This window comes from Podarcis tiliguerta (genome assembly GCF_965153285.1).
Source record: "Podarcis tiliguerta genome assembly, chromosome: 8".
Taxonomy (NCBI): Eukaryota; Metazoa; Chordata; class Lepidosauria; order Squamata; family Lacertidae; genus Podarcis; species Podarcis tiliguerta.
The window spans coordinates 77,529,784-77,556,674 of record NC_139541.1 but is presented as its reverse complement, the minus strand read 5'-3'; the positions used below and the strand labels follow the sequence as shown (position 1 = coordinate 77,556,674).

Genomic DNA, 26,891 nt, shown 5'->3' with positions numbered 1-26,891 from the left:
TTTAGCTGCCGCGTCACACTGTTGGCTCATGTCAAGTTTGTGGTCAACCAAGACTCCTAGATCCTTTTCACATGTACTGCTCTCAAGCCAGGGGTTTAATTAGATTTGCATTAAATTAGATTTGCATTAGGAGGCACTTTCTGTTCTTAAAGGTGTGTGGGTGTGTGGAGGGGGGAAAAAACCCTAACATATTTGTTAATTCTGCTACGTTCAAGCCCTGTCCTACTAGGCTTCCTCACAAGAGCCGTATGTCGACACCCTTGTGTACACTGCGAATGGACCCATTCACCGGCAAGTGTGTGCACATAGAAGGAATGACAGCTTAAACAACAACAAACGAAAGAGGAAGCTTGAATTCGGCTTAACATGGGTGGGGTAGGATGGATAACATTAAGTAAGGTGCAATCAGTATCTCCTCAATGCAGAATCACTTTCTGTCAAACTCCCTTTTCGGTAGGCACTGTTATCTGCACCTAGGCACTGCTGTTGTGCCTCAAGAATAGTTCAATAAAATGCAAGGTGGTATATATTTTTTAAAAAAATAAAGATCTGCATAAATTTAAATGTTAAAAGTCAGAAGGGAGCACAAGGGTCATCTAGGGCTGTCATACGTCTGGAACTTTCCGGACTTATCTGGGATTCCTTTGTCAGGAATAGCGTCTGGGTGAAAATTGTTTAAAATGTCCGGGAAAACCTGGGTGTATGGCAAACCATGCTGGAAGCGTTGATTTGGGGGGGGGGTGTGAATTCCCTAAAAAATAGCTCAAAAACTTCATTTTTAAGGGAGATTTTGCAAAGAAAAACTCAAGAACTTCTGTGGCTGGAATTTCACCCTTTAAAATATGGCAGCCCTAATCTAGTCCAATCTTTTGCCCCGGGTGGGGCTCGAACCCACAACCCTGAGATTAAGAGCCTCAGGCTTTACCGAACGAGCTGTACACACATGAGTGTATGATTATTTATTTATCCCTCACCTTTTCCCCCAACGAGAATATATAGTATACTCCTGCATGTTAAGGGACGTGGGTGGCGCTGTGGGTTAAACCACAGAGCCTAGGACTTGCTGATCAGAAGGTCGGCGGTTCGAAACCCCACAACGGGGTGAGCTCCCGTTGCTCGGTCCCTGCTCCTGCCAACCTAGCAGTTCGAAAGCACGTCAAAGTGCAAGTAGATAAATAGGTACCGCTCCGGCGGGAAGGTAAACGGCGTTTCCATGCGCTGCTCTGGTTCGCCAGAAACAGCTTAGTCATGCTGGCCACATGACCCAGAAGCTGTACGCCGGCTCCCTCGGCCAATAAAGCGAGATGAGCGCCATAACCCCAGAGTTGGCCACAACTGGACCTAATGGTCAGGGGTCCCTTTACCTTTACCTGCATGTTACTGCACAGCTATAAACTGAGAATAAGGAATCCAGAAGCTTCTGTTTAAGAAGGTTGGCTCAGTCTCCAGCCCTTAAGGTACATCTGACTGTAGTTTATATTATTTTTGTGTGTGTGCTTGTTCAGGTTTGCAAGTCTGCAGGGAGCATCGGCTGAATTTTTAAAAAGCTTGCACAGCACTTAGTAGTTTGGGTGGTACAACAAATAAGGGAACCTTTGGGGAGCGGGAAAGGCTGCTTTCCATCTGTTTTAATCAGTTTGTACATCGCCCGACATTTGATGACCATTCGATGAGTGTGCGGGTGACCTTATTGCAGTACCGCATGCCTGACTCCGCCGATGGAAAAGTATTGCACATGACTCAATGCCTGAGGACATAAACACTTTGATTCATCTGAATTCTCCAAATTCCTGTTTTGAATTTGCTTTTAGACTACTGCCTTGCTGGTTTTGTACTGTACTTTTGCTCTGACGAATTAAAAACAAACAAGCATTTTTTTTCAGTCGCACGCCACTTACAGAGATTTTAAAAAATACTGAGTGATTTAGAAGTGCTTTTAAATAAATAAATAAAGGTTCAGAAAATGGTAACCGACCATGATCCAAGTGGATGATCAAACATGGGACAAATTCAGGGAGGATAAAGGCTAGGAATGGCTACTAGCCACAATGGCTAGGCTTAGCTTGAGGGCTTGAGTCACTTGAAGGTGACTCGGAAACTACAACTAATCCAGAATGCGGCAGCTAGACTGGTGACTGGGAACACCAGTCCTGAAAGACCTACATTGGCTCCCAGTACGTTTCTGAGCACAATTCAAAGTGTAGGTGCTGACCTTTAAAGCCCTAAACGGCCTCGGTCCAGTATACCTGAAGGAGCGTCTCCACCTCCATCATTCACCCGGACACTGAGGTCTAGAGCCAAGGGCCTTCTGGTGGTTCCCTCCCTGAACGAAGTGACGTTACAGGGAACCAGGCAGAGGGCCTTCTCGGTGGTGGCGCCCACCCTGTGAAATGCCCTCCAATCGAATGTCAAGGAGATAAACAACTATCTGACTTTTAGAAGACACCTGAATGCTGCCCTGTTCAGGGAAGTTTTTAATGGCTGACTTCTTATTATGCTTTTATATGTGTTGGAAATCGGGGTGCCCAGACTTTTTTCAAACAGGGCCAGATTTGATGAAGTGAACATGAGTGAGGGCTGACCAAAGTTCTTGTTTTTTAGGATTTAAGTTGTTGAGCTTTTTTTTTTTACGATTTTACCCCAAGGTTCTTGAGCTTTTTTTTAGGATTGAAGTTGAGCTTGGGGGGATTTGATTTTACCCCAGGAAATAAACTGCCACAGGGGCCAGATTAAACTGAGTGGTGGGCTGAATTAGGCCCCGAAAATGGACTTTGGACATGCCTGGTATAATTAATAAAATTATTAAGGTAATTATTAATAAAATTATTAAGGTAAGGTAAAGGACCCCTGGATGGTATAGTCCATTCAAAGGCGACTATGGGGTTGCGGCGCTCATTTCACTTTTCAGGCTGAGGGAGCCGGCGTTTGTCCACAGACAGCTTTCCGGGTCATGTGGCCAGCATGAATAAACCGCTTCTGGCACAATGCAACACCGTGATGGGAACCTAAACGCACGGAAACGCCTTTTACCTTCCCACCACCTATTTATCTACTTGCACTGGCGTGCTTTCAAACTGCTAAGTTGGCAGGAGCTGTGACAGAGCAATGGGAGCTCACCCCGTCGCCGGGATTCGAACTGCCGACCTTCCGATCAGCAAGCCCAAGAGGCTCAGTGGTTTAGACCACAGCGCCACCCGCGTCCCTAAAATTATGATTATTATTTGGCTGGCCACTGTGAGAACAGGCTGCGGGACTAGATAGGCCTTTGGCTTGTTCCAACAGACAGGCTCTTCTTACACTAAGGAAATAAAGTGGGGGGGGGGGACAACTTGCTTGCAGTGATTAATCTGTGTTGGGTCATTTTCACATGCAAGTCATCTCCTGAGGCTTCAGCCAATGAGGTTTGGAAATTCAATGTTGAAATCTCACAGCCATGACAAGGCACCCTTCAGAGGCTTGTCTAGCAAATGGGCCCTGATGACCGAACGCAGCCTCTCCCTCTGACTTGCAGGAGCAAGTAACTCTCCACACCTGCGGCTGTCTAAACAGCTCTTACGCCCTCAAGCAACTCCACCCGCCCTGCCTCGCTTGCCCAGGAACGCTGTGATGCCCATTTTGTCTCCGCTTCCTCCAGAATCCTTCCTCAAAGCCATTTCTTCTGCGGAGTTTCCGGCACAACACCGTAGACCTCCTACCCATGCTCATGGTTCCCCTTTGTTTACAATCCATTCTCCCAGCGCCATTGAACTGGATCTTATATTGTAAGCGCCTCGGGACAGGAACCTGCCCTCTTGTAAAACACTGTACAGTGGTGCCCCGCAAGACGAATGCCTCGCAAGACAGAAAACCCGCTAGACGAAAGGGTTTTCCGTTTTTCAATGTGCTTCGCAGGACGAATTTCTCTATGGGCTTGCTTCGCAAGATGAAAATGTCTTGCGATTCTTGCGATTTTTTTCCGCTCCCCACCCCCTTTTTCTAAGGCACTAAGCTGCTAATAGCCTTTTAGCAGCTAATCCGCTAATCCCTTAAGCCTTTAATAGCCGCTAATAGCTGCTAAACCGCTAATAGCGCTAATCCGCTAATGGGCTTGCTTCGCAAGACGAAAAAACCGCTAGACGAAGAGACTCACAGAACGGATTCTTTTCATCTTGTGAGGCACCACTGTACAGTGGTACCTCTGGTTGCGAACGGGATCTGTTCCGGAGCCCCTTTCGCAACCTGAGAGGAAAGCAACCCGCGTCTGCGCACGCATGGGTCGCGATTCTCCGCTTCTGCGCATGCACATGTCATTTTGCGCATGCGTGAGCAGTGAAACCTGGAAGTAACCCTTTTCGGTACTTCTGGGTCGCAACCTGAAAAGATGTAACCTGAACCGAACGTAACAAGAGGTATGATTGTACAGTGGTACCTCTGGTTACAAACTTAATTCGTTCTGGAGGTCTGTTCTTAACCTGAAACTGTTCTTAACCTGAGGTGCCACTTTAGGTAATGGGGCCTCCCGCTGCCGCGTGATTCCTGTTCTCATCCTGAGGTAAAGTCCTTAACCCGAGGTACTACTTCTGGGTTAGCGGAGTCTGTAACCTGAAGTGTTTGTAACTCGAGGTGTTTGCAACCCGAGGTACCACTGTATCAGCAAATAAACAAGCTATGGAAACAGATGCACATTTGCTGAAATTTAAAATTTTACGCAGGCAGCAAGCTTTGTTCAACTGCCGCTTTCCCATATAGGGATTAAACTCACCACCCTGGCATAATTAGCACTACGCTCTAACCAACTGAGTTCTCTCGAACCCTGCTATGTTAGAGCTGTCAGCAAGGCTTCCTCTCAAAATTCTTCACCCCATTTGTGGGCAACTACTGGGTGGGTTTTTTTTTTCCTGGAAGGGGGAAGGTGGATTTCACTGAATTTCTCAGAGGAAGGGAAATCCCCTAACAGTTTCTTGGGAGTAGGGCTCATCATTAGTCATGAAGGGAGGACAAATTCCTTCTTTCTCCCTCTGAGACTGTGTGTGTGGCCACAGTCAAACCATGTAAAAGCATTATGATGCCACTTTATACAGTCATGGCTTCCCCCTAAGAATCCTGGGAGTTGTAGTTCCTTAAGGGTGCTGAGAGTTGTTGGGAGGGGTCCCCTGCTCCTCTCAGAGAGTCTCAGTTCCCAGAGCTCCCTGGCAAGAGAGATAGAGCGCTAAACCGCTCTGGGAATTGTAGCTCTGGGAGGGGAATATGGGCTTTCTAACAACTCTCAGCACCCTTAACAAACTACGACTCCCAGGATTCTTTGGGGGAAAGCCATGACAGTTGAAAGTGGTACCATAGTGCTTTACATGGATAGTTTGATTGTGGCCTCTGTGTGTGTGTTTGTTCGTAGCCCGGGCCCTTTTTGCATCCTCCATAATGCTCCAGGCCTAGCTTTGTTGCAGGGCATTGTGGGAGGGAAATGGCAGCCACCACAAACGTTGGAGAACATTCAGAGAAAATTCCGCGAAATGGCCTTCCTCTTCTAAGCGGAGTGAGAAAAAGGAAACCTGTCTTCAATTTTCCTCAAAACGACGTCTTCTGAGAAAGTTCAGTGCATCTCCCGCACTTACTTACCACAGCATCAACATCTGCCCCATGTTCTAGCAGAGTCAGAATAATGTCACGATTCTGGGTTCCAACAGCCACATGGAGAGGTGAAAAACCTGGTCAAAAAGCAAGAGAAAGAAATGAGACAACTGAAGAAGGAAGAAAATGTACATCTGAGGATTATCTGTCTCACAGAGGCAGGATAGTTCCTCCATATAACGAATAGAAAATGGGGAAACAAAACAAAATGATGTAGAAAACCCAGTAGTAATAATAATTTTATCGCTGTGGTTTAAAATGGTATTTCAGGATTTACTTTTAAATGACTGTGACTGTTATATGTTTAAGGTCTCCTTGTGACTGAAAGCAGTATATAAAAGTGTATGGTAGTAGTAGTAATAATAATAATAATAATAATATGAAGGATCCTATGTTGCAATCGTTTTTGGAATACTTTATACTATGGTTGCCAGATTTTTTTCAATGAATCCAGGGACACTTTTTGTTTTTTAAAGCTGAGTAGCAACAGGGAATCAGTAGTGGGGATGGTGAGGCAAAAGACCCTGGGCCCAAGCACACATGCATATTGTATAAAGGCGCAAAGCCCTTTGTTCGCACCCTGCGAAACATAAATGCACAGAGCTGGGGGTAAAGTCAAGGAAAGTTACAGTGCGTGCTGTGGCTATAGAGACTGAAACAGGAGAGACATGTTTTGTTCGTTCATTCATTCATATTTATACTATGTAGATGCCAAAATCAGCTGCCATGCCAAGTTGAAGATGTTGGCATTGATCTCCAAGACCACCATTTTCCATACGGTCTACCAGGAACACAGTAATCTATAGGCGGCGGCAGTGGCGTAGCGTGGGTTTTCAGCACCCGGGGCAAGGCAAGTAATTTGCGCCCCCTAACCCGTGGATTTTAGCACTTGATTTTAGCACGCCTGGCACCCCCCCCCCTCCACAGTGGGCAGCGACCCGGTGGCTCGGATTGGATTTGCACAGCCAGCACTGCAGTGTGAGAGAGTGAGTGAGCCAGGTAGGGGCAGAGAGCTGCGAGTGCGAGTTCGCCCCCCCAGATGTTGCGCCCGGTGCGGCCGGCCCCCCCTGCACCCCCCACGCTACGCCACTGGGCGGCGGTGACCCAAAGAACTACTAAAATTCAGGTGCCCAGGGTTTGAATAACACATCCATTGTGCTCAAACTGAGAAGCTCCAGCCCATGGGTGGTGTGATGATGTACGGAAGTTAACCGAAGCTCCGAATTTCATTAGGGCAGCGGGTTGGGAGTTATATCCTTGGGTCCCGATCAAGACACCAACCCATTTCCCCACCCCCACCCCTGGTTCCTCATCCACACTCACCCTCAAAGTTTCGAGCCTCCAAATCCAGAGGGGCAGGGCTCCCATCCAGCAACTCCTGCAGGCAATGGACGCTGTCGTGTTCACAGGCAAGGTGGAGGGCGGTTTGCCCGTTGCGGTCCAGCACCATGGGTGATGCTCCGTGAGACAACAGCAGCTTCACCAGAGTTGGCTGGGCTGTGATGACGGCCAAGTGTAAGGGGGTCTGGAGTTTGTAGGGGACAAAAAAAAACCTATTTGTGAATGCGGATGGCTGCTGGTTATGTATTTATAGAGGTCTACTATAACTAAAAGGGATGCGGGTGGCGCTGTGGGTTAAACCACAGAGCCTAGGGCTTGCCGATCAGAAGGTTGGCGGTTCGAATCCCCGCGACGGGGTGAGCTCCCGTTGCTCGGTCCCTGCTCCTGCCAACCTAGCAGTTTGAAAGCACATCAAAGTGCAAGTAGATAAATAGGTACCACTCTGGCGGGAAGGTAAACAGCGTTTCCGTGAGCTGCTCTGGTTCGCCAGAAGCGGCTTAGTCATGCTGGCCACATGACCCGGAAGCTGTACGCCAGCTCCCTCGGCCAGTAAAGCGAGATGAGCGTGCAACCCCAGAGTCGGCCACGACTGGAACTAATGGTCAGGGGTCCCTTTACCTTTTTACTATAACTAAAGTTCTTAATCTGTGCCCTCCGAGGCCTTCGTATCCATCAAAGCCAGCAGCTGCGGTATGTTTCAGGCATACTTTGAGGCAGCCATGATGGATCAAAATGGATGACGGCGTCTCTTCCGTAGAAGCAGCTCAAAGCATTGTGTACATGTCTGCTGCTTTAGATATGGGTCATGCAAGCCTTGACAATAGGATTTAGAGTAACAGGAAAAGCTTTTTTATGTCTGTGACAACAGCTGTGAGAATGCTTCTAGCCCAGAGATGGAAAGACAGAGAAGAAGAACGGCAGACTAAAGTGATGGAGTACGCAGAGATGGCGAAATTGACAGGAAAGGTCAGAAACCAGGAAGATCAAGTATTCCTAAAAGACTGGAGTAAATTATTTGATATACCTTGGTACCTGTTGATGCGAACGGGATCAATTATGGTAACTGTGCCTATATAATAGATGGGTAAGGGTAAAAGATGCAGAATACTTTATTTTAAATATGGAACTCACGGAGGGAGGGAAGGAAGGAGGGAGGTCCGAGGGTTTGAAAGAACCTTTTGTTTTAATGTTTGAAATGGTTAAGGATAAAGAGTGTAAAATTATGTAAAAACAATAAAAAAAATCATATACATAAAAAATAGAGTAACAAGAAAAGCTGCCACGATGCCAAAGCAAAAGTGTTTTTAGAAACCAGCTTGGAAAAGTTCCTTGCGGGAGAAGATGAGAGTGGAAGCTTCTGATTCCAACTGTAAACTAATAACAGTTCCCTGTGATGTTCCGGAAACCTTGGCTTGATTAAACTCTAGTTAGGATCGATTTGCAGTTTCAGAACCTGGCTTACTCTGAAACCATAGCAAAAACAACAACATCACCCCACAGCTATGGAGTTTGGGCATCATGGGGAGTTGATTCTGGATGTAGAAACACCCTGTTTCTTTTTTTCTGGCATATAAACAAGGAGGAGAGAGGGGGAAGGGGGTGAGAAGGAGCTTGGGGGTCTCCACAACTAGGAGAGCTAGCAGGAAACCACAGTCACACATTAAATCCGAAACAGACCTCTAAACAGAGAATAAGCTCCGCTGAATGGTACCGGATTCATGTCTTAGTAACATTTAGGATCAGACTAAGGCTTCACTTAGCAGCGGTCACTAAATTAAAAGATGCCTGCTTCTTGGGAGAAAAGTAATGACAAACCTAGACAGCATCTTAAAAAGCAGAGACATCACTTTGCCAACAAAGGTCCGTATAGTTAAAGCGATGGTTTTTCCCAGTAGTGATGTATGGAAGTGAGAGCTGGACCATCAAGAAGGCTGATCGCCGAAGAATTGATGCTTTTGAATTACGGTGCTGGAGGAGACTCTTGAGAGTCCCATGGACTGCAAGAAGATCAAACCTATCCATTCTTAGGGAAATCAGCCCTGAGTGCTCACTGGAAGGACAGATCCTGAAGCTGAGGCTCCAGTACTTTGGCCACCTCATGAGAAGAGAAGACTACCTGGAAAAGACCCTGATGCTGGGAAAGATGGAGGGCACAAGGAGAAGGGGATGACAGAGGACAAGATGGTTGGACAGTGTTCTCGGAGCTACCAGCATGAGTTTGATCAAACTGCGGGAGGCAGTGGAAGACAGGAGTGCCTGGCGTGCTCTGATCCAGGGGGTCATGAAGAGTCGGACACGACTAAACAACAACGACAAGGCTTCGCTTCCAGCACAAAACTCAATGAAAAAGTGGAATCCCTTGTTGTAAATTGCTTCTGGGTTACTTCTGTAAGAGGAAAAACGACTAGTAAGTTCAATAAATAATAATTTATTATCTCCCTATTTATCTCACTGTGTGTATGTGTGTGTGTGTATGTGTGTGTGTGTGTGTGTGTGTGTATGCTGCTGTCTACGCACAGAAATCATGCTGTGTTGTTGCAGGTCATTTCTGGGTAACAGCAGAACAACAACTGCAGGGAAAGTTGAACGTAGCCCCCCCCCCTTCCCTGCACCAGAGCTGTTTGTAGCTGGAGATGTCACAGAAGAGAAACCGAAGAAGTGGCAGGGTTCAAACTCAGCATCTCCTATGCAGCCAGCTAACCAGAGGAAACCCAGCTGGTTCCCACAGAAGAAACCGCAGCCCCCAGCACCTGCCTGCGCTGACGCAATCGGGCGCTTCTCAGAAAGGGACAGGGCTGGTGCAAAAGAAGGGTTTATGAGAAACAGATAAGGAAATGACAGTCAGGCTGGGAGGGCAATCTACAGCCCGCTTTCCCCTGAACTCCGCACAAACACACACACACACATTCTCTCGAACCCTCACCGCAATCTGACTTGCGTAGGGTGCAGTTGTTTTCCTCGGAAAGGCTTCCAGACAGACAGAGAGAGTCTGTAAACAGGAAAGCTCTTTTCTTCGGAGACCCTCCAAAGTCAGAGTCCAAGTATCTTTGAAGAGCCTGCAAAGGCCCGTCTAGTCCTGTTTTCCAACCAGATGCCTGCAGGAAGCCCGCAAGCAAAATCCCAGCACAAGAGCAACTCTCCCCTTCCTGTGGCTTCCAGCAACTGGTTTTCAGAAGCTTTCCAGTGGGAGAGAGTTCCATAGTTTAACATAGAACTGCGGAAGGCATTTGGTTTGGAAGTCTTTTGGCCGGACTTTTGTGGTAGAGGTATGGGACGAGGCTGAAGGCCATCGGATGGCTTGATTTGGCACAACTGGAGAGTATTTTTTTTAAAAAAATATACAGATAAATATAGGCAATCAAAATTATAAAAGCAAATTGCTTAATAATAATAATGATGATGAAAAAAGCTAAAAAAAAACCTACAAAAAATATCAACGTACATGGCATAGAACATAAGCCATTATGGGAAAGAAAAAAGAAAGAAGAAAGGAGGAGGAGGAAAGTAAAAAAAGAAAAAAGGAAAAAAAAGGGGGGAGAAAAAAAAGAGAAAAAAGAGGAAGATGAGCCAAAACACAAGAAGGCTCATCTATTGTACGCTTCCGTCAAGGTCACAACAGATCATGATTCTTATCAATTCTCTCTATCTGCATTCCGTCTTGGTATTACGGAACATTTCCCTATGCAGTATCATTCTAAACATAACCAGGTCTTTCTTGATGAACCCTTATCCCCTAGATAATTATTTAAACATTCCCATTCTTCTTTCACCATCTTTATAGGTTTATCTCTTACTGCATCTGTCAGCTTCGCAAGCTCCAAGTACTCGCACAATTTGACTACCCATTCCTCTTTAGTGGGTGTGTTTTTATCTTTCCAGTGTTTTGCCGCTAGAACCCTTGCTGCTGACGCCGCATACATAACCTGGTTTTATTTTTGGAGAGTATTTTTTTTTGTTCTGCTCCCAGCCCCACCGGCTTTTGTAAAATGGCATCATCTGCCTTGATACCTAGGGAGAGGGTAGGCCACCTTCAAATATTTCAAGGGCTGTCATATAAGAAAAGAGGGAACAAGCTTGGTTTCTCCAGCTCTGGAGGGTAGGGCTTGGGGGGTAATGGGTTCAGGTTACAAGAAAGGAGATTCTGACTCAAAAATAGGAAGAGGTAAAAGGTAAAGGTACCCCTGCCCGTTCAGGCCAGTCTTGCCAGACTCTAGGGTTGTGCGCTCATCTCACTCTATAGGCCGGGAGCCAGCGCTGTCCGCAGACACTTCCGGGTCACGTGGCCAGTGTGACAAGCTGCATCTGGTGAGCCAGCGCAGCACATGGAACGCCGTTTACCTTCCCGCTAGTAAGCGGTCCCTATTTATCTACTTGCACCCGGAGGTGCTTTCGAACTGCTAGGTGGGCACCGAACTGCTAGCTGGGACCGAACGACGGGAGCTCACCCCGCCGTGGGGATTCGAACCACCAACCTGACGATCGGCAAGTCCTAGGCGCTAAGGTTTTACCCATAGCGCCACCCGCGTCCCCCAAAATAGGAAGAACAATTGGACAGTGCAACGGATTCCCTCGTGAGGTTGTGGACTCTCCTTCTTTGGAAGTATTTAAGCAGAGGTTAGATGCCCACCTGTCATGGATACTTTAGCTGAGATTCCTGCATTGCAGGGGGGTTGGAATAGATGACCTCTGGAGCCCCTTCCAGCACTTCCAATTCTATGATCTTGATATTAAAAATGTACCAGGAAGCATTTGGACAAGAGGAAGCTAGCTCTGCCCCAGCAAAACTAAAAAGAAACCAAAACTGTAGAAGCCAAAAGTGAGTGTCACTCATGGTTGATTGAATTTTCATTTCCAGTTAAAAGGATTTCCAGGAACAAGTCTGTACTAGCTTTCATCCACCCCCAAGACCCCAGCAAGCCAGATGTTACAGTAGAGAAACTGACGATGAGGCAATACTAGGAACAGATGGGTCCAGGGTCGCCGGGTAGAAAGCAAGTTTGCAATGTCTGCTACTAGCTGGAAAAAAAAAAATCTAAACACGGGACATTTGTACGTGCTCCAAGAGGGTGGAGCTGTTTCCCGATCATGTAAAATCCAATTGACATTTGTTCCGATTCAGCAGTAAAGAGGGGGTTTTCCCAGCGAAAGGAGCAAGACAATAAAAAACCACCCCACTCTCCTACTGGGACTTGAAATCATGGGTGAAATTAAAGTGTGGATGTGCTGTGAGGAATCCTGAGTATTTGTGACATCGGAAGGGATTTCCCCCCTGCAAAACGGGAGGTATAGGTTTGCCACCAAAATAGTTATGCTGCCCCTAGGTAACTAGGAAGCTGTAATGCAGAGAGACAGAAACTTGAGGACTAGGATAATGCCAACATTTGGGGCACAACAGAGCAGAGGTTTGGGGGGCAGCAAAACCAAATTCCAGTTAGTGGAACAGTGCAGTGAAGACGACCAGAACGGGGGTCTTCTCCAACCTTGCCATCAAAAGCAGGTTCAACTTTCCATTTTTGAGAGTCCTTATTATATCAGGACATCTCCTTAGAAGACTTTTCTCTGCAAGTCTTCCTTTTCGGAAGGCAAAATTTCTGGACTCTCACTGCTTGGGTGGCAGGGATTTCAAGCAGGAACAAGGAACATTATTCTTTATTAAACACGGGTCGCTTTTTTAAAAAACAACAACAACTTGCAAGTAAAAAAACAAACAAACCAATAAATAAATAAATAACACACACATTAAAACCAGCAAAAAATATCATTCATCTTTTTTAAAACACAGAACACCCCACCCACTGAAGGAAGCCGCAACTCATTAAAAGCCAAATAAATGTTTTTGCCTGGCACCCTAAGGTTAGCAATGATGGTGCCAGGTGAGCCTCGCTAAGCATTCCACAAGAGGGGGGACACCACTGAAAAGGCCCCGTTCTGGTGTTGGCCTCCTCTTGAGGAGGAACACAGAGACGAGCTATCGGCTGAGGGTTTGAGCCAGTTCATAAGCAGAGAGGCAGCCTTTGCAGGACTGGCGGCCTAAGCCAGGTAAGGCTCAAAAACAGCACTTTGAATTTGGCCCGGAACCTATCTATGCTGGAAGAATGCAAGATGGATTTACACAGGAGGCAGTCTTCATTTAGTAAGATATCTCCTTGGCTGCCAGTGGGAACTCTCTTTCCTGCGGTCTGAGGATTGCGGATGGGCGTGAACAAGACAAAACTCCCACGAGCTGTCCTTTCCATTGCGCAAGGCTTTTCAGATTTACGGCTGCCACAGAAATTTAGTTTAAAAACCTTGCCCGCCTCAAATCCGAAAGTTGGCTGTGCACAAAAAATAAGGGACAGAAACAGAGGGTGGTGAAAGCACACAGCCTTGCATGCTTTCGGAGACGGCTTTTTATCTGCAGGATGGTTTGACCCTAAACTGCATGCTAGAAATAATATATATATATTTATAACCCCGACCCCCTCTAAAGCCTTTACCCACCCCCCTGCAACTTCCGCCTGTTGTTCCTGGTGTTGTGACTCAGTGCTGCTGAGTGCAGAGTCTTTGCGTCTTTCTTGAGCCACACGGTTGAGGAAGTTGCCTGGGGTTTGCCACCAGCGAGGGCTAGGGAAAGTCCCTTGGGCGGGTAGAGGGGAGGGCACAAGAAGCTGCTGGGAATTAAGCCTTCGAAGCTTACGACTCCTCAAGGACTGCAGGGTTTGGGGCCTTGTCGGTGTGCGGCTTCTGCTAGGCTGGTCTCCTTCCAGACGCACTCGGTGCCGCTGCAAAACTACAATCTCTGCTCCGCTTTGTGGAAGAGCTGACCGAGGAAGCCTGATGCAACCTGTCTGGTCCAAAGATTAGGAGACTCCAAACCAGGGGTCAGCCAGTGGCGTAGCGTGGGGGGTGCAGGGGGGGCCGGCCGCACCGGGCGCAACATCTGGGGGTTAGGGTTAGGGGGCGCAAATCCACAGGTTAGGGGGCGCAAATCCACGGGTTAGGGAGCGCAAATTACTTGCCTTGCCCCGGGTTCTGACAACCCACGCTACGCCACTGGGGTCAGCAAACATTTTCAGCAGGGGGCCGGTCCACTGTCCCTCAGACCTTGTGGAGGGCCGGACTATATTTTTTTGGGGGAAGGAACAAATTCCTATGCCCCACAAATAACCTAGAGATGCATTTTAAATAAAAGGACACATTCTACTCATGTAAAAACACACTGATTCCCGGACCGTCCACAGGCTGGATTTAGAAGGCAATTGGGCTGGATCTGGCCCACGGGCCTCAGTTTGCCTACCCCTGCTGCAACCTCTCAAGAGTTTTCTTCTCCCTGCTCCAGCAAGCTCCCATGCTACTTCTGTTGTGTTTTGTGTTTTCCAAGTGCAGTGGTACCTCGGTTTTCGAACATCATCCATTCCGGAAGACCATTCGACTTCTGAAATGTTTGAAAATTGAGGCGCAAAGAGCAGTCTGCCAATTCAATAGAGAAAATTGTGAAAAACAACAGATACACACAGCGGAAGCCGTTTGACTTCTGAGGCGCGTTCGGAAACAGAAGCATTTACTTCCGTTTTTTCGGCGTTCGAAAACCAAAACGTTGGGCAATGCAGACATTTGAAAACCGAGGTACCACTGTAATGATTTTTTTTAAAAAAATATGTAGCAAAGAATGCTGAATACTGAGATCTGTGTGAATTACGAAAATTAAGCTTGAAAGCCAACTCAAGCCTCGCCCCCTGCTTCAGACAAGGATTGTCCATCAACTTTCAAGCCTTTCTTCTCAGCCTTAAAGGCTAGAAACTTGGGTTTTAAAAAACACATAAAACCCTCAGTTTTTAATAAAGTGATTTCTGCGTCTGGACCCTCCACACACATTCAGCATGTTGCAATAATTCAGACTTGATAAAATCAAGATTTATCCTCATTTCATCACACAAAACAGCGAGGCCAGGGACTCAAAAAGATCGCCAGCAATATCTTCTGGAAAAACCCGCCAGAGCATTGTTGGACTACAACTCCCATCATCCTGGGCCACATGATGGGTGTTGTAGTCCAACAACACCAGGAGACCCGAGTTTGAGAAACACTGGACTGTGGCAACAAGTTTAAGGCACCCCACTATCATAGCCAGACCCCGCTCTCTACTGGGAGCAAAGACTAAATCGAGAGGGGTGCATTGGGCCGAACACCATGCGAGTCAATCCCTCGGTTGCCATGGAGGCCTCGAAATCCCAGGCTGGCCCTGAGGCATCCTGGGAAGGGACCAAAAGTCCTGAGTCCTTCCAAAACCACACTGGAGACAGGCCTGTCCCACTTAGTAACTGAGGTGGGTGGCGTCCCAACAATATGGTGGCTCAGCACATCAGGCCAATGACTGCATGCGCTCATGAGCCACAAAACAGACCCAAGACCTTTTTATTGATCTCTCAGCAGGTCCTGATCTGCCACCACCTCTCCACCTCCGCTCTGAGAACACGCCCAAGGCTTCTCCATGACGACGGATCCCAGGGGAAGATAGGATTGCGCAAACTTTCAGGGTGCATTTCACCAACCATTAGGAAGCTCGGACATCCTGGAAACCAGAGTTTGAAACCTACTACTTGGTCCCAAACCAAGTGGGTTCTGCTCAGGCCCTATTTGCACAATAACACAACAGGATAGAACTTTAAACAGTCAGGGTTTCTTCCCCCAAGAGCATCCTGGCAACTGGTGTTTTTTTTTTAATGGGTGCTGAGCGTTGTCAGGAGACCCCCTTCGCAGAACTACAATTCCCAGAGTTCCCTGGGAGGAGGGATCGATTGCTAAACCACTCCATGAGGGGAATAGGGGGCCTTCTGGCAACTATGTTTCCCAGGATTCCTTGTGGGGGAAGCCATGGCTGCTGAAGCTGTGTAACGGGGCATCAAAAATACAGCGCAGATGTGGCCTCAAGAGTAGACCCATTGCAATTAATGCACCCGAGTGAGCCATGCCTGTTATATCTCCAACGCGTCAACTCTTGAGCAGAATTAACCCTGGAAGTGACACTTTGCCTTTTCAGACTCAAAATCCCAACCTACAATTCAGGACCTAATGACGACTTCTTACATTGTGAAGTTGTTTATCTTCGCTCTCTCACTCCGGCAGGGCACTACAGGTGCACAAGATGGACCTGAGAGTCTGTGGTCACGTTAATAATCAATTTTAAAAGCTGCCAACTTTCCACTGGGGGGGGGGCACGGGCGTCCAGGAACCCCCTGCCTTGGCAGAAGAATGGATCGAAAGCCCAGTTCACCTCATTCTATCCCTGGTCTCCTCTGAGCAAGGCTTCCGCCCAAATCCCTGTGCTATCTGTGTGGGTCTTCTTTCTCTTGAGGGTTGAGTTCTTGATGGAAGGCTATATGTTAGCAGCCAAAGGAAATGGATCCTTTCATAGAATCATAGAGTTGGAAGAGACCACAAGGGCCATCGAGTCCAACCCCCTGCCAAGCAGGAAACACCATCAGAGCACTCCTGACATATGGTTGTCAAGCCTCTGCTTAAAGACCTCCAAAGAAGGAGACTCCACCACACTCCTTGGCAGCAAATTCCACTGTCAAACAGCTCTTACTGTCAGGAAGTTCTTCCTAATGTTTAGGTGGAATCTTCTTTCTTGTAGTTTGGATCCATTGCTCCGTGTCCGCTTCTCTGGAGCAGCAGAAAACAACCTTTCTCCCTCCTCTATGTGACATCCTTTTATATATTTGAACATGGCTATCATATCACCCCTTAACCTCCTCTTCTCCAGGCTAAACATGCCCAGCTCCCTTAGCCGTTCCTCATAAGGCATCGTTTCCAGGCCTTTGACCATTTTGGCTGCCCTCCTCTGGACACGTTCCAGTTTGTCAGTGTCCTTCTTGAACTGTGGTGCCCAGAACTGGACACAGTACTCCAGGTGAGGTCTGACCAGAGCAGAATACAGTGGCACTGTTACTTCCACTATTACTTTGGTAGGAAAACATCCCCTTTCCTCGTCTCTCTGCTGCCCCCCCCAACCCAATTTCCTCTTTCGCTCTCTCTTCTCCCAGGGCTGGATGAACCATTCAGCAAAATTGGGACACCTTTAGGGCATCAATGGGGGCAGCACAGAAATTTTCCATTGCTGGATTTACCGTGGTTCGTCTGAACCAGGTCCCACTAAAAAATGGCTCCCACAAATAAGTGAAAAAAATTACATACCTATATACATGCGCGCATACATACAACAACAAAATAGTAATAATAGAATCATAGAGCTGGAAGGGACCCTGACGGTCATCTAGCCCAACCCCCTGAAATGCAGGAATCTTTTGCCCAATGTGGGGCTTGAACCCACGACCCTGAGATTGAGAGTCTCCTGCTCTACTGACAGAGCTATCCCAGCTAGAGGTTGATGATATACATTCATCTTAATGAATTTTGGAAACAGATTGGTATAGAAATATCGGGAATTGTGGGAAGGAACATGGAAATAACTAAATTAATGGTTCTTATTACCCTGAGTAGCACTGAGTTAAAAACAAAAGAGGAATGCCAATGGGTAAAACTGATGGCAACTGCAGCCAGGCAAGCCATAGGGAGTAATTGGGAAAATGCAGAAGAGTTAGGGGTGAACCAATGAAGGAAAAAACTGAACAATATTATAATTTTAGAATACTTAACTGTAAAGATACATAGAATGAAAGGGTTTAAGGTCAGTGAGAAAGAGGAGGATTGGTTGGAGAAGATATTGAATTATTTGAGTAGGTTTGAACAATTTGGGGCAATCAAAATGTTAAAAGTTAAATAAACCTTGTGGAGGGAGGAGTGTTAAGGTATATAGTTGAATACGTTATTAATGAATATTGTATACCCAATGTATCAGCCGCCTGGGGGCGTTTCACTGTTTGTGTTTTGGTGGTTGGTAAAAAAATAAAAATACATTCATCTTGGGAATACAACCAAGAACCTTGCAACTTGTATATGGGGGCACCAAAATCTTTTAACTGCTTAGGGCCTCTAAAGGTCTGGATTCAGAATACCCCAGCTTTACTGGGAGCCCTGAAGAGTGGGGGAATGTGTTCTCTCTCCCTCCCTTGATGCACAGGACCTGATCACACTCTAAAACTTCCTGGAGGGGGAAGGGCTGTGGCTCCGTGGTTCAGAGCCTCTGCTTTGCATGTAGAAGGTCTCGCAGTTCTTTCCCCGGCGTCTCTGGGTAGGGCTGAGAACTGAAACCCTGGAGAGCCACTGCTTTGCCAGTCAATGCACAGGCAAAACTGAGCTAGACGGACTCGGCCCCAGGTTGCACTGTGCATTTAAAGCACCGTGCGGGGCCGGCCCACCCAAGAGACAAGGGGAGGCGACCGCCTCAGGCGGCAGAGTCCGCTGGGACAGCAGATCCTGATGTAGAACTTTAGCCAGGGCCGGCCCACCCAAGAGGAAAGGTTAATGCACTATTTAACGTAGGGCCGGCCCATCCAAGAGGCAAGTGGAGGCGACTGCCTCAGGTGGCAAGATCCACTGGGGCGGCAGAGCCCTGATGTCCATCTTTCTTCCCCCCCCCCTTGCTCCTGATGTAGATCTTCCTTCACCCCTTCTTCCCTGGCAGGGAGAGAAGTGCCATTTTAGCTCTGCTTCAGGCGCCAAATTGTTTTGGGTCAGCCCTGGCACTATGATACAACTTTAAACAGCCCCCACCCCAGGAAAAAGTTGTGGGAGCTGTAGTTTGCTGTGGGTGCTGAGAGTTGTTAGGAGATACCTGATTCCATTGGCTAAAACTACAATTCCCAGAGTTCCTTGGGAAGCAGGACTGACTGCGAAACAAGGCTGAGGACTGGAGACCTCCTGTTACAATCCTCAGCCTTGTTTCGCAGTCAGGGCCTAACAAACTACAGCTCCCAGAGTTCTTTGGGGGAAGCCATGACTGTTTAAAGTGGTATCGCAGTGCTTTCAATGTCTGGGGTGAATGTGGCAGGTTGCTGTGATTCCTCTCCCCACTTTTCCAGCCTGAGACCTACAATAACATTCGGCCGCCCACATTGGTGCGAAGAATGAAAAGCCAGACGGAAGCTTTCTCCCCGCGGCCTAAGAGAGAGGCAATCGCTCGCCCAAGCTGTGAGGGCTCGGATGGAGAAGCCCTCCAAGTCTTCCCAAACGTGCTGCTAAAGCAAAGACCCCATATCCAGGAGCAGTGTACAGTGGCACCTCTGGTTACGTACTTAATTCGTTCTGGAGGTCTGTTCTTAACCTGAAACTATTCTTAACCTGAAGCACCACTTTAGCTAATTGGGCCCCCTGCTGCCACCGCGCGATTTCTGTTCTCATCCTGAAGCAAAGTTCTTAACCCGAGGTACTATTTCTGGGTTAGCGGAGTCTGTAACCTGAAGCGTATGTAACCTGAAGCATATGTAACCCGAGGTACCACTGTACCTCAAAATATCAGGTGCTGCGGACAAACAACAAGGTACGATTGCCTTCACATCCTCTATGCTAAGATTCTTGGTGGCTACGGAGGGATTTATTTATTTTTCGCATTTCCGTTCGCCTTGCATTCCTCCAAAGAGCATGAAGAGTTCCCCTCCCTATTCTACCCTATAACAACAACACTGTGAGGTAGGTCAGGCCGAGGGCGAGTGACGCCCAAGGTCACCCAACCAGCTCCATAGCTGAGTGGGGATTCGAACCCTGGTCTCCGGGGTCTGGGTCCAACACTCTAACCCCTACACCACACTGCCTCTCTCTGGATGATGGACCGACAGCACATTCCCTACCCCACGGCTCACACTTACCTGCCGCAGGTTGTTGAAGGTGTCTAGGCTTTGCCTCCCCTGGTGGAAAAGAGCAATCAGGCGCCGAGCGGCCAGAAGATTCCCCTGAACCACAGCGATGTGGAGAGGCCTGGAATGGGACAGAGAGATGAGCTGCGAATCCATTAGACCAGAGATCCCTCTCCTCCTGGTCTGCAAAGCTTTGCTAACCTGGCGCCTTCCAGACTACAACTCCCATCAGCCACCTGGCGGCACCACTTTGGCTGAGGTTGAGGGACATTGACACATGAGAAAAGTTGATCGGGGACTGAAGGTGGAGTGGATTGGAACAGCAGCTTCCAAGCTGTGGAGCTCTCTGCACCCAGAAGCACCTTCACTATACAAGAAACCCTACACCTGGGCTTGGAGGGGAAAAGGGGCAGCCAGACCAACCCCCCCAGAGATGCAGAAATCTCAGCTAAATCACCCATGGCGTGGAATGTACGTTTTTAGGACGCACCTTATCTCTGTGATTGGGTGCTGTTTTAAGCTGTTTTTAATATCGCCTCTTAAGAGCGCAACCAACCCAGACAAATCATTTGGTTTTTTTTAAATCATTTTTATTGATTTTGCAATAAAAAAAATCCAATTAATATATCCAATCATAAGACTCCAATTAAAATAAAAAACTAAAATAAAAAAGACCAAATTATGATTACAGTGGTACCTCTGGTTACGTACTTAATTCGTTCTGGAGGTCCGTTCTTACCCTGAAACTGTTCTTAACCTGAAGCACCACTTTAGCTAATGGGGCCTCCTGCTGCCGCTGCACGATTTCTGTTCTCATCCTGAAGCAAAGTTCTTAACCTGAGGTACTATTTCTGGGTTAGCGGAGTCTGTAACCTGAAGCGTATGTAACCCGAGGTACCACTGTATCTATATTTTCCATTTTGTCTTTATATGCAGATACAGTTCAAGCCTTGAAATAAAATTATTTGTCAGCATAACTTTTGTGGAAATGATTTATATACAGTGGTACCTCGGGTAAAGTCCTTAATTCGTTCCAGAGGTCCGTTCTTAACCTGAAACTGTTCTTAACCTGAAGCACCACTTTAGCTAATGGGGCCTCCTGCTGCCGCCGCACTGCCAGAGCACGATTTCTGTTCTCACCCTGAAGCAAAGTTCTTAACCCGAGGTACTATTTCTAGGTTAGCAGAGTCTGTAACCTGAAGCGTCTGTAACCCGAGGTACCACTGTACTTACTTATTTATAAGACTTGAGTTATCCCCAGGGTAAAAAAAAGAGGGGGCACATTATCTACCTGGCCTGGGCCTCTGGCTGGCTCTGCAAGGCCCTGATCTGAACCCTCTATAAAGGGGCACGTGTGGGATTAAGGGGGTCTCCCTGCTTGCAGCCCCCTCCCTATTTCACTCCCGGCCAAAGCTCTCGCTCTCGGTTGTCCAAAGTCTCAACGCCCCCCTGCACCCCCGGGCTCCACCTGACTTCGCAGAAGCTGTCTCTCTCCCCGGTTGCAATGAAACGAAACCGCCTTATCGTCTGGGGCCAAGCCCACAGGCAGCGGGAAGGGCTCCCAGGGCACCGGCTTCCAGTAAGCCGAGCCCTGACCTCCGCTTCCTGTCTCGCTTACGGAGCCTCAAGGGCTCACCGCAGGAGCCAGCCCCCCCCAGCGGAGAGGAAGGAGGAGACGAACAAGCCCTGGTTCAGGGCTCAGAAGGATGTGGGGCAGCTTAAGGAGGAGAGAGGGGCAGGGGTCACTTCTCCCCTTCGCCATATTCCAGGAAAAGGGACAGGACTGCCAACAATTACACAGCAGGGGAAACGTCAGCAGACGGGGAGGAAGTCAGGGTGTGTGTAAGAGAGAGGGGTGTAGCTTGGGTAGGGGATTCCCCTCTGGCAGCTGCACTTGGCTCCGGTTAAACAAAGCTGCTCAGTGAGAGGAGGAGAAAAAGGCAGAGAGGCCTCTCTCTCTCCAAATGTCCAAACCCAAACAAGAAGGAAAGAGCCTGTACATCTTAGGCTAAGTCCGTGATCCTTCCAACCACCCAGGGTGGAAAGAAGGCAGGCTCCTGCTGTTTGGCCCTAGAGATGGGGTAGACTGCTTTCGGATGTGGAGGCTCAACCTCGCTACTGCGGCGGCGCCGACAGGCTGCACCCACCAGGAATGTGTCTCATCAGGGCTCTCCCCTCCGCCCCCCAATTTGCCCAAGCAAACGGCTGCCCTGACATGATGCGGCAATACAATTCCGCACATCAGGGGCTGGTGGGAGTTGTGGCTCAAAACATCTGGAGGGTTAGGGAAGGCTGGTGTGGGCAGATTATGCAAAGGATGGATTTCTTCATCCTGGGAGACCCAGGTTCAAATCCACCGCAGTAACATTCCAGAAGGCTCAGCTCTGGGATACCTTCCAAGTCAAATTACCTTCCCTTTCCCTCGCCTGAAAAAAAGTGTGTTTTTAAATGTGTTTGCTGCAGTTATGCTCCTTTTTATAGAAAGGTCTGTACAGAATAACCAACGGCTGCTTGTTTCCTTTTTTAAACAAAGGGGCTGTGTGTTGTTGGCTTAGCTAGCGCACAGGCCCATTTCACAGATCACGCCAAGAGTCACTGAGGCTAGAACTACGTGTTCTGCAAACGCATTGGTCATGGCATTAGCAGGGGAAACTGCTTAGTTTCTCTTCCCACAACCAGAATCTGCAAATGGCTGGTCACCAGTGCAGAGATTGAGATACCACAAAGCAACCATTTGCATGTGGGGTGAAATATGGGGTGTTGGCAGTTGCCCTCTCCTCAAATGATGCCTCAAATTATTCGGCCCCACCATGGAAATTGAATCTAGTGGCGAGATTCAACTTCCACCCATGACTCAGACTTCAGTACCGGGATGGGAAAATCAGAAACAAGGAAGTCCTCTGAGCATGTGCAAGCTGCCGTTTAATTATAACTTCCCAGGTATTGCACACATGCCTTCTCAGAATCGACCCTCAAAACTGAAGCTCCTCCATCCCACCCCATTTCCTGCCAGGCCCCAATCCTTCCCGGCTTCTCCTGCGCTTCCAGCTCTCCCCTCCCACCCCCCCCCAGCGCCCAGTTCTTCTCCTTACGTGTCTCCGTCCTCATCTTGCTTGGTTGCTGTGGCAACGTCTAGGGCCAACTGGGCCTCCACGGGGCAGAGGAAAGAGTAAGGGGTGGGGACCCTCAGCACTGGGCTGGGGGTCACGGGATGCAAAAGCGGCGACATCTCGGGGCTGAGGAAGGGGCCGGCCAAACCTGAAACGGGGAGGTGGGGAAAAAGAGAAAGAACGGGTTGGAATGAGACGCAAAGCCGGCCCTAAAAGAACCCAGGCGTCCGGGACTTCTAGTCCCCTCATTGATAAGTTCACTGGAAGGCCAGCCTCTTCAGGAGCAAGGAGTGCTGTTTTGAGCCTCAGTAGTGGTGGCAGAGAGAATGGGCGCAAACGGTGACAACAAAGCTCCAAGTTTGCATTTTGTTTCCTCCAAAGGCAGCACATTTTAAAGGGTGCTTTGTTATCGCTGTCTGTATATGCAGATGCATTTCAGACCTCACAACAACCGAAGACAGGGGTGATCCTGTTGAATTGTTTTAAAAATATAGAGAGAGGAGGAAACTGCCTCTCTCCAAAAAAAACCCCATGGTTCTTCTGCTAAGAAGCTCAGATTTCCTCATTCTGGTCAAACTGGGTGGAACGGCAGCAGAAAACGGCAATTAAAGAGTCCAGTCTGCACCATACAGTTAAAGCACTATTTATACTATTTCTATATGGTGTTTCCTGCTTGGCAGGGGGTTGGACTCGATGACCCTTGTGGTCTCTTCCAACTCTATGATTCTATACCACTTTGTACTGCTTCCCCCCCAAAAAATTATGGGCGCTGTAGTTTGTTAACGGTGCTGAAGAGTGCTTTAAATGTATTGTGCGGATGTGGACTGCATCCCATGAGATGTGCTTGGTTTCAGTCTGGCCGCACTTGCGCTGCATCTCAGGACGGTCTTTGCTTATTTGCCGCCTGAGGTGAAATGAAGAGTTTCCACACCTAGTGGGCAGCAAGGAAGGGAGTGGTTTCAAAGGGAGAAGGTGAGCTTATTGGATGCTCCATAGATGGAGACACTCTGGGGCACCTCACGGTTTGGGCCACAATAGCACCACAGGCAGAAGTAAAGGCTGAGCATCTAGCGCTGCCACAGGTGTGCTTCTTCCGACGCCACAATTCTGACCCAACTTGCCGCGAAGTCCAGATTCCTCACTTGAGGAGAGGGCTGCAATTTACCTTGTGCCTGTGCTGGCCTCACACCTGACGAAGACTTCTGTTGTGCTCAGAAGCTTTGTCGTCTCCAAGCCACTAGCTGGTCTAATGGCAAACAACTCCTAAAAATTACTTCAGGCGTTTCTACAGCACATGCATTCTGCACAGCGCTCCAGCTCGCCAATGCCTACAACAACCCGGTAAGGTAGGCTCTTTGGACAAGAGATCTTTCCCAGTCTGCACCTGTACTGCATCAATATGTTTTAATGATTTTATATCTTTTAATGATTTTATATCTGCTGCCCCGGGCTCCTTTGGGAGGAAGGGCAGAAATAAAATTAATAGGAATAGGATCATAGAATTTTAGAGCTGGAAGAAACCCTGAAGACCATGTAGTCCCAAACTTGGGTCTCTAGCTGTTTTTTTGGACTACAACTCCCATCATCCATAGCTAGCAGGAACAGTGGCCAGGGATGGTGGGAACTGTAGTCCAAAAACAGCTGGAGACCCAAGTTTGGGAAACCCTGACCAGTCCAACCCCCTGCAATGCAGGAATATACAGCTGTTTCATACAGTGATTGAACCTGCAACCTTGGTGCTATAGGACCAAACAACAACAATAATAATAATAATAATAATAATAATAATAATAAATATTCTTCACTGCAGGCCAGGAGCCAGCTTGCTACAGCCACCTAGGCATTTTCAGGGCTGAGGTGTGATGCACGCAAGGGGACTTCCCAATTCAGAGATTATGTTCTCGGGACCAAGGCAGGCACCAACATCTCCATTTCACCAGTTTCGCAGACCTCCCATCCGTCTGGCTGCCACACCTGCCTGACAGATTCATTTCCTCCTTGCCGCAGGCCTTCCTCTTCTTGACCCCTACAGCTGGGAAACAAAAAACTTTTGGGCGAGTCCAAAGCCCTTCCTTCGCCTCAATTACCAAGTGGGGCCCTTGGATCACAAAAGGGACGTTGCAAACGAGGAGTGGGTCACCTGTGGCCCTCAAATGTTGTGGGGCTCCATCTCCCCCCCGGCCAACACAACCCAGAGACGATGGGGTGTGTGGTCCATCGAGATCTAGAGCACCGCAGGTGAGCCACTCTCGGAAAGGCAAGCGGATGGGTGCCAAGTGATTGTGAAGGAAGTTGGCTGCAAAAAAACCCCTAAGGATGGAGTGGTAGAAAAATCAGCTGCTGGCTGAAGGAGATTGAGGGGGACAGAGCATTCCAGAGAGCCTTCTCTTTACCTGAGTAATAGGCAGCTGGGAATCTTGGGTAGCTGACGGAGATATACGGAGAGTGGTAACCATTGAAGGGGGAGCCCCACAGCTCGCTGCTCTCCGTCTTGGGGACTTTGCCAGCCAGCGGCCCCTGGGCGTCCCCATCTGCCCCCGGCACGACATACGGGCGTTTCCGCAACGGCAAGCACGTCTTGGCCTTCTTCTCTCCTTCCAGCCCCGCCTGGGGGGAAGCCGTGCTCCGCATTCCTGGAAGGATGGGGCCGGGCTGGCAGACGGCACTCGGGGCTTCCTCGGGCTCCCGGGAAGTAGGCAACTGCCTCCCGGAGGCGTCTCTATCGGGGGCGACGCATCTGGCTTGGCTGCCCCCTTTCCGCCAGGTGCTCAAGTCCACAGGTAGCTCCCCGGCCATGTTTGCCAAATCCTCCTTGCCGTCGCCGGGCAGGGATTCCCGGGCAGGGTTCGCTTTCGGCTCCAGAGCTGGGTCAAGCAGTGGTGGAGCGGGAGGCGTCCACCTGGTCAGCTTTCCCGGGTGCTGCTGAGTGGGCAGTCGGAAAGTCACCATCACCTGCTCATGCTCGCAAACCAAAAGCCCCCAGGGAACCCGCTCGCCCAAGGCAGCTTGGGGAAGGCTCTCAGTTTCCGACGGCGGCCGCTTTCCAAGCGCCCTCCGACGGACGCTGCAAATCCCTTTCCATAGGCTCGGAAGAATGGATGGCCCGGTTACCTCCACCGACGCGCCATGTGATCACACCTGAGCGCTTTGCTCACAGGGTGTGGGCAGTGGGTGAGGTGTCATGCTCAGGAAGCCGGCAGGCAGTCCTTTCCGAGAGCAGCCGGGAGAGAGCCGAGGGGGGGGGGGTGCAGGAAGGTCACAACCCCACCCGCACCCTCCTCGTCCGCTTTCTGGATTCCGGGGAAAGGAGTCACCAGCCAAGCCGCGCCCGGTCTCCGCGCTCCGTCCCTTGCCAATTCTCTTCTCTTGTTTTTCTTTTTCCTGGCTGGAAGTGCTGCCCCGCCGCCCAAACTCGACGGTCTGGGTGGCGATGGCAGTGCCCTCAGTGCCCCGCGGGCGCCCACGAGTGAATCCCGAGGAGCGGCGGTGACACCCGCTGCTTCGCCCACCCTCGGCGGTAGAGGAAGCCGGGACTTCCCCGTCGGCTCAGCTGAATACTAGGGACTTTCACAGACGCCTCTTACCGGCCTCCCCTCCCCGGGGGAGTTCCGCCTACAGCTCCTCCTCCTCTTGGCCGACTGCCCGCTCTCGAAACTCCTTCCCCCGGCAGGCGCACAACGGCCAGGGGAGCCCTGCGCGCCATGCGCCCAGGGCGCATTGCCAAAGAGGCCAGGTGCGCCCAGGGCGCATTGCCAGCTCCCCAGGCGGAGAGGCGAGCGGGATCGGGGGGCGGGGAGGCGCTCCGCTCCGCTTTTGCGGCCCTTTTCCCGGACTTCTCCCCTCCCAGCCGGGAACGCCCCAGAGGGGAAGGGCAAGGAGTGCGACCGCCCCTCGCCAGGGCTAGAAGGCGACGGGGCGCTTAACTCTTTCCTCGGGAACAGGCCAGGGGAAGGAGAGAAAGACGCCCAGCGATGAATGAGGCTGCGCGGCTCAGTGGTTTTTACTTAAGGATAGGTTCGGTTCTGGAATTACTGGTCTTGCAGTCATAAGAACCCTGAGGGACCATCAGGCCAGTTCCCCATCTGGTCCAGCATCCTGT

At 49.2% G+C, this 26,891-nt stretch overlaps 1 protein-coding gene across 1 annotated transcript in view; it reads right to left on the bottom strand.

Annotated features, from left to right (window-relative positions):
* BCL3 (BCL3 transcription coactivator) overlaps positions 1-26,617 on the bottom strand; it is a gene marked incomplete at its 3' end in the record, with an annotated part of 32,850 nt that extends 6,233 nt beyond the window's left edge. The window contains 5 exon segments of the mRNA XM_083455282.1: positions 5,596-5,684; positions 6,931-7,132; positions 19,695-19,803; positions 22,775-22,940; positions 25,186-26,617. Coding sequence (XP_083311408.1) covers positions 5,596-5,684; positions 6,931-7,132; positions 19,695-19,803; positions 22,775-22,940; positions 25,186-25,741 — 1,122 coding nt within the window.
* Between the last annotated feature and the right edge of the window lie 274 nt (positions 26,618-26,891).